General features: G+C 39.6%; 2 protein-coding genes across 3 annotated transcripts in view; one reads left to right on the forward strand and one right to left on the reverse strand.

Annotated features, from left to right (window-relative positions):
- Cops2 (COP9 signalosome subunit 2) overlaps nucleotides 1–3715 on the reverse strand; it is a 31156-nt gene extending 27441 nt beyond the window's left edge. Inside the window, exon 1 of the mRNA XM_031373255.1 lies at nucleotides 3579–3715. Coding sequence (XP_031229115.1) covers nucleotides 3579–3632 — 54 coding nt within the window. The 5' untranslated portion in view covers nucleotides 3633–3715. The remainder of the gene's footprint in view (nucleotides 1–3578) is intronic.
- The window catches only part of Galk2 (galactokinase 2), a 111357-nt gene continuing 107638 nt past the window's right edge, over nucleotides 3716–7434 (forward strand). Inside the window, exon 1 of one of the 2 annotated variants that reach the window (XM_031371764.1) lies at nucleotides 3716–4019. In XM_031371764.1, coding sequence (XP_031227624.1) covers nucleotides 4000–4019 — 20 coding nt within the window. In that variant the 5' untranslated portion in view covers nucleotides 3716–3999. The remainder of the gene's footprint in view (nucleotides 4020–7434) is intronic. The other variant, XM_031371765.1, reaches the window with a different exon arrangement.

A 7434-nucleotide genomic window follows, 5' to 3' on the forward strand; every position in this document is an offset into this window, starting at 1 on the left:
AAAAAAAAAAAAAAAAAAAAAGAATCAGTATTATTCATGACTGTAGCTTTAATAGGCAGTATCCAACAATGCTGATAAGGATTATAACAACAGCTCTGAAGAAAACTACCTTTATCAGAGTTAGGTGTTTTTGGTTTTAGCAAACTGTTTTTAACCTAAAACATTACCTGGCTAATAGTTTACCTTAATTATCAATATAATTTCTGGTTAAAGTTTTAAAAAGATTTATTTTATGTGTAGGAATACTTGTATGGATGGATGGATGTGTACCACATTTATGCCTGATGCTACAGAGGCCCGAAGATGTTGGATCCCCTAGAACGCTGAGTAACAGACCACTGTAAGACACCACATGGGTGTTTGAACTGGACTGGAGTCCTGTATAAGAGCAGCCAGTGCTCTTAGCCTCTGAGCCATCTCTCTATCCCCACTTTTTTTTTTTTTAAGTCACACATTGTTTATAATACTGTAGACTGAAAACAGGTCAAATTGTTACTTCAGAAAACCAGTCAAACAAAATACAATACCTACATATAATCTTTGGAGATGTAAAAAGGGCAGTGAACTGGGTAAAGGTGCTTGCTGACAAGCCCGACAACTGGGATTCTATCTATAAAACCTACAGGTTAGGAGAGAACAGGCACACACAAGTTGTCTAGTGACCTCCACGTGTATGGCATGGCATGCATCTATGTACACACACTCACACATACACAGACACACACAAAGTATCTGTAAAATATTTTAGATAAATTAAGAATAACACATAAGCTATATCCTGATTAAATAAATAAAGGGGAGGCAGGCATTTAACATCAACCCACCCAAATAGACACAAAAAAGCAAAATTTTGGGGTCATTAAAATATACTCAAGACAGAATTTTAATTTTCAGGGCGTATCCCTGCCACCTATTTCCACTAGACTAGGCAAATACAAATGGTGGCTTAGGGTATTAAAATATCAGTGGGCCACAGATAAAGATATGCTGAGTGTCACTGTGGTCAGAAATACACACAGTGCTATTAACATTTTAATTAATCAATTAATTGAATCATGAAGTTCATTACGTAGCCAAGAATGGCCTTGAGCTTCTGATTCTTCTGCCTCTCTCTACCACTCAAGTACTTATGGTGCTAAAAACCAAGCCCAGGGCTTTTGGAATGTGAGGCCAGCACTCTACCAAGTGAATGACCCCCACCCCTCATATAACATCTTAAATGAAGTGATAACTAAATGTCTAACAACCGCACTTTAAAAAAAAAAACTAGCTTAGCCCGGTATTCCAGGCCTGTTATCCTCACTATTCTAGAGAAGTTCAAGGCCACCCTAGGCAAAAAGTAAAAAATAAAAAGTTTCAAAAAGTAAAAAGAGGGAGAGAGAAACCTCCTTAAAACAGGATGTCAACCCTGTAGAATTTCTATAAAAAGAAACAGATAAAGATCTAGGCAAAATAATTACTCAAATATAAGAAAAACATCTCTAGCAACTATGAAATGACAGTCACCCTTATCCTTTTAGACACATAAGTATACGGACTAGCAGATGAAAATCAATTACCTGAAAGACATCATGTACCAAAAATTTTAACTGTTAGAAAAAGAGATATAACACCTTCCACTACCTGACATGTAACTGGGAATCTATAATGCTATCTATATGAGAAATGGATGAGAAGAGCTATTTAATTTAACATAATGCTCGGAGAAGAAAATAAAAAATTCATTAGTTTTGCAACAGTAAAATCTTAACTCTGTTTTTTTAAAAAGTTGAAACAACTGCATATTCAACTTTATTATAGGATATATGTAGTACAGACATAAAAATGCTGGGAAAACAGCCACTGTATGTCTAATTAAAAAGCTTCTACAGAAGGGTATGCTGATGTATGCCTTTATTTCCAACACTTAGGAAACAAACTGAGCTCCAAGCCAACCATGGCTACACAGTGAGACCCTGCCTCAAAACAAAGCAATGAACTTCCACAAACTAGTAAAGTCTAATAGAGTAGTTCATAAGATTCTCATTCTCCTTCCTACATTGTACTTTTAAGTTAATCCTAGTGCTAATATTCATTCATCTAAAAGTTCATGTACTTCATAGACTATTAGGAAAGGAGGTAAGTGAAGATTTATAAAACACTACAAGCTAAAATTACAAACATTCAAAAGAAATACTTGACAATTTAAAAACTACTTGTAATGGAAACAAAAGCAAAACAAGAGAAAAGCTTAGTATCTGCTTACAACTACCTTGTATTTGAGCAAATATAACAAAATTCTATATTTATGACTCTCCAGTCATAGCACTTTCTTCCTTTCGCAAAATATGCTTTTCTGTAAAATGAAAACCTTTAAAAAAATTGGACACAATTTACAGATTCACCTATACAAATAAGTCACACAGTAACTCAAAATCAAAATATTAATGCTTTGAGAATGTGACACTTAAAAGATGAACCAGGGGCTGGAGAGATGGCTAAGAGGTTAAGAGAACTGATTGCTCTTCCAGAGGTCCTGAGTTCAATTCCCAGCAACCACATGGTGGCTCACAACCATCTGCAATGGGATCTGATGCCTTCTTCTGGTGTGTCTGAAGACAGTGACAGTGTACTCACATACATAAAATAATAAATAAACCTTAAAATTACCAAAAAAAAAAAAAAAAAAAAAAAAAAAAAAAAAAAAAAAAAAAAAAAAAAAAGAAGAAAGAAAGAAAGAAGATGCTTCTCAATTAAGAAACAAAACTGACACTAATTTGGGGATCAAGTTCATTTTCTCTTAGTTCACAGGCGTGAGTTTCTGAGTATCAACATAAAACATGGGGTCCAGTTTAAAAATCTGTAAATCCATTCACAAATAAACCTTAAATTAAAAAGAAATCACCAATCAAACTAGGCAAGTTTGTTTACTTTTATGCCATTGATGATTCAAACACTGATGCTGGGAAATTTCTTAAATCAAGGAAAAAGATCATTGGTTCCAAATCCCTTTCCTACCTTTTTCCCCAGCCCAACCAAACAAAAAGCAAAGCCTTCTTCCCGGGAAGCTTGTCATTTTTTTAGAGAACAGGACGAGTAGTTTAACTACTTTACCCCTTCTACTCTTGCTCTGAGCCTTAACTTGGGACCCAAACTGACCCTGGGCGAGACTCTTAGGCTGATTTGGGGGAGACTCCCGAGTTTCGCAGTCAGGTCTAGGAGCAGGATGGATCCCCCCGACCCTCTCAGTTTCCACTCTCCCAGTATCTGGCACCGGCTCAGGTCCAGAGTGAATTAGAGATGGGCCCCCTAGGGCCCAGACCTCAGCGCAGGGCCGTGGAGGCTCGGCGACCGGTAGAGAGCCGCCGAGAACCGGCCGTGGCCGGTCACCTGCGCTATCACAGGGCCCAGCAGCCTGGGCGGACCCGCCGCCTCTCTTCCCAGGCCCCACAGGCCCGCGACGCCGGGCGAGGAGGGAAACCCGTCACTGTACAGGGCGGAACCCGGCCGACGCGCCCCGGGGGGTGAGGTGCAGTCGCTCGGCCTTGGCACCACCGCCACATCCCACTTCCAACCCCGGCCCGCTCCCTGCGCCTCACCAGGTCGTAGTCCTCCTCATCATCGCACATGAAATCATCCTCCATGTCAGACATCTTGGCCGGAGGGGGGAGGGGGAGAGGAGAAATTAGAGACAGCCTCCTCCCACAGTGCTCCGCGGCCCAGAAGCGTCACTCCCGATTCTCCTCGTCTTCCGGTCGCTCCTGGAGAAGATAAAGCTCATTCCGGAACCAATCGCTCGACCCTGAGACGATTTACTACGGTTCCCAAAGGGAACGCACAGCCTACTCTTCCTGCGCGACAGTTTGTGTCTTAGCAACTAAGTATAGCCCCTACGAAATCGGGCGTTGCGGGTCCTATCGGAGGGGCTTCGGAAACCTTCTAGCAGTATCCAGCGTCCTAGGTGAGGGAACTGTCTCCTTCCTTGCCTGGGACTCTGGAACCGTCTCTTTCTAATGAAACATGCCCGACCTATATGACAGGTAGCGTGCCTCTGCCATTGTTATCTGTTTTCATTCAACACCTTGTGGGTATATTTACAACAACACTATTATATAAAAGTTATGTTTATAGTTAGCAAAAACAGTTCTGTGGATATCCTGGTTTAGGTATGCACTAATCAATTGTTCAATTATTTAATGAGTCACAAACGTGCACTAACTGCTTTTAGGATGAAATAGAAGTAGCAGTTGGTGACTTTTTTTTTTTTTTTGTAAATGCATTGTCGCAGAAAACCATTAGAGTTCAGAGTGAAGAAAAATGTGGAAATAAGGCAACCACCCCTTTTGGAGAAAGCCTCTAAATTGTGTACACAAATGCTGTAAAGTTATAAAGTAGATTATCTTAGAATTTTGACCCAATTGTTACCTATACAGATGAATTAAACATGCCCAAATTACCAAAGGTTAAAATAACCAAACCAAAACCACCCAACTTTATCTTCATCTTGTACAGCCGATGTTGAGCACAGTTCAGCATTAACATTAACACCTTCGTGTTATAGACCCAGTTTGGCTGTGTTCCAAGTGACTTCTGGAGTGGTGCCTGATGTCATTATCAGTTTTTCTCTGAATCCATTGGGGAAAGGGATACTTTTGTCTTTGTTTCGAAGTCAGGAATTGCTTGGTTCTGAAAACCTTCTCAGAAGACGTTCAGCCAACGATTGTATTATTTTTATATTGAACACACTATGAACACAATTTATAGCTATACATTCAGAATATTAAGAAATAAGTCTTCAAATGATTTTGTATTGTATATCATTAACATTGATTTTTTTTTTCTTTTTGTATGTTTTGAGCTGGGGAAAGAAAGCCTTGTATATGCTAGGTAAATGCTCTGTTGCTGAGCCATCCCTCAAGCCAAACACCTAATTGTTTCTTAGGAAAATATTATAAGAAATATTCAGATAGCTTAACAAAGTAATCATTTAAGGAAACATCTTTTTGGTCGTAGTTTTCTAATAATATCACCTTCCTTATAATCAACACAGTTCTACTCATAGCCTTTCCTATCAACACATTATCAGGAGAAATTTAAACTTAAGTACATATGAAAGGATAGCACCATACTAACTATCAACTTTAATGTGTATTTCCTGGGTCAACTGAAAGATACATATAAAATAACATATGTGAAGCTATGTGTTTCCTAAAATTGGAGATGCAGACTTGTGCAAGCAGACCATAATCATTACACACTAGACAGACAATCCCCTGAAGTTATTTAATCTCTAATTCTTGTTCAAAATTCCCCTACTGAATACAAAAGTTTAGTTTTGAAGGGTCTTTAATGGTATCATCTTAGAACTCAAAACTCCAAAAGTACTGCATGAGTCTGTCTAGGTGACTTTAAAACAAAGCAGAGGCTTCTGACGAGTGTGACGACTGCTGCTGTGCTAGTTTACTGGGACAGTTGAGACTTAGCTGGGGTGCCAGTAACTATAAAATTCACCATTATTAGAATCGAAGATAAGAAACCACAGTCATCCTACCCATGCTTATAATTTTCCCAAAGAACATAGCAAATCATAAGGAGGTTGAGTTTTATTCATGCATAATGTTTGAAAGCATTTTTATTAGGTATTTTCTTTATTTACACTTCAAATGTTCTCCCTTTTCCTGGCTTCCCCTCTGAAAAACCCTCTATTCCCACCCCCCTCTCCCTGCTCACCGATCCACCCTCTCCTGGCCCTGGCATTCCCCTACACTGGGGCATCGAGCCTTCACAAAACCAAGGGCCTCTCTGCCATTGATGACCAACTTGGCTATTCTCTGCTACATATGCGGTGGGGCCATGAGTCCCACCATGTGTGCTCTTTGGTTGATGGTTTAGTCCCTGGGAGCTCCGGGAGTACTGGTTAGTTCATATTGTTGTTCCTCCTATGGGGCTGCAAACCCCTTCAGCTCCTTGGGTCCTTTCTCTAGCTCCTTTATTGGGTACCCTGTGCTCAGTCCAATGGATGGCTGTGAGCATCCACTTCTGTATTTGTCAGGCACTGGCATCATCCATAATTTCTTAAATACAAAATTACAAGGCTATGATTATTTACCATGCCAGTTGTTCACATTTATAAAATGACATGCTGATTTAGAGTGCATTTATTTACATAATTTGCCTTACTCAGACAATGGGAAAAGACATGAGTAATCTGGTACCTAGGAACATAAAGAAAATGACAACTGGAATTTAAGCCTTTTATTTTCTTGGTGACACTCAAATTTATTAAGCCCAGCCTGATAATTTGATAAGAGCAATTATTAGGGTATTTTTATGAGATCAATTTTATTCAATAGGTAAATAACTGATAGAAGTTTTCAATGGGTTGCTCATGTTTAAAGTACATCTTATATTTAAAAAGTATTTTAAAATATTTTTATTGAAGATTTGAAATTTATTATTTTAGATTATGTGTATGTAGCTTCATGTGCGTGTGTACATGTGATTTCAGGCCCTGCAGATGTTAGAGGTGTTGAGTCTCCTGAGAGTTTAAGTTCAGGAAGTCAGTCTCTTGTCATGGGTACTGGGACCCAAACTCAGGTCCTCTTTAAGACCAGCATTTAAACACTGAGCCACTTATGTAGCCATTTAAATAATTTTAAAAGTTGTGTGTATATTGTGTATGAGTATGGATGTGCTTGGTATCTGTGTGGGGTCAGAGGGTAGCCTCATAGGCTGTTGTCTCCTTCCACCTTTACATGGTTTTCAGAAAATGAACTCTGGTGGTCAGTCTTTTGAGGCAAGAGCCTTTACCTCTTGACCATTGTAAAAGTATTTTTTAATTTGCCTAATTTAATTGTCATCTCTGAGGGCCTCAGTCTGCTCACTTAGGCCTAGGCCTGGAAGCTTCTAGACTCTGTACAATCTTATCTAGGCCTAGAATGTTTTCAGCCTCTGAGACTTACTGCTGAATAAGCTTACCCTTTCCTTTTCTTTCTGAACTCTTGCTGGCTGGTTCAACTCAACTGTTCTGGCTCAAAGTCCTTTCCTAGCAGACTGATTCAATCTGGATTCTCTTGGACTGAATTACTCTGATTGGCCTCAAGCTAACTCTAACAAATCTGTCCTGATCTCCTGGCTCCTTCTCATTCTCTAGCTTGTTCTGTCTTCATCTATTGTATTCACCTTGTTTTTCTCTTCAACCTGTCTCTCTAAAACTCTCCTGGCAAAACTTCCTCCGCTTTCTCTCTGCCTTGCTCTTCTAAGTCATCTCTCCTTTCTGTCTCTTCTCCTGGGAGTTGGGCATATCCTATCTCACTTTGCCTCTCAATTAGAAGTCACTCTCAAACATGGCTGCTTCCTTCTCCCAACTAACTTTACCGTCACTGTTGGGGTATGTACTAAGGACGTGTCTGTATTCCAGCCAGAGTAGCTGCCACGCACACTTGCGTGATGGCG

The sequence above is a fragment of the Mastomys coucha genome, unplaced genomic scaffold (assembly GCF_008632895.1).
Source record: "Mastomys coucha isolate ucsf_1 unplaced genomic scaffold, UCSF_Mcou_1 pScaffold15, whole genome shotgun sequence".
NCBI lineage: Eukaryota > Metazoa > Chordata > Mammalia > Rodentia > Muridae > Mastomys > Mastomys coucha.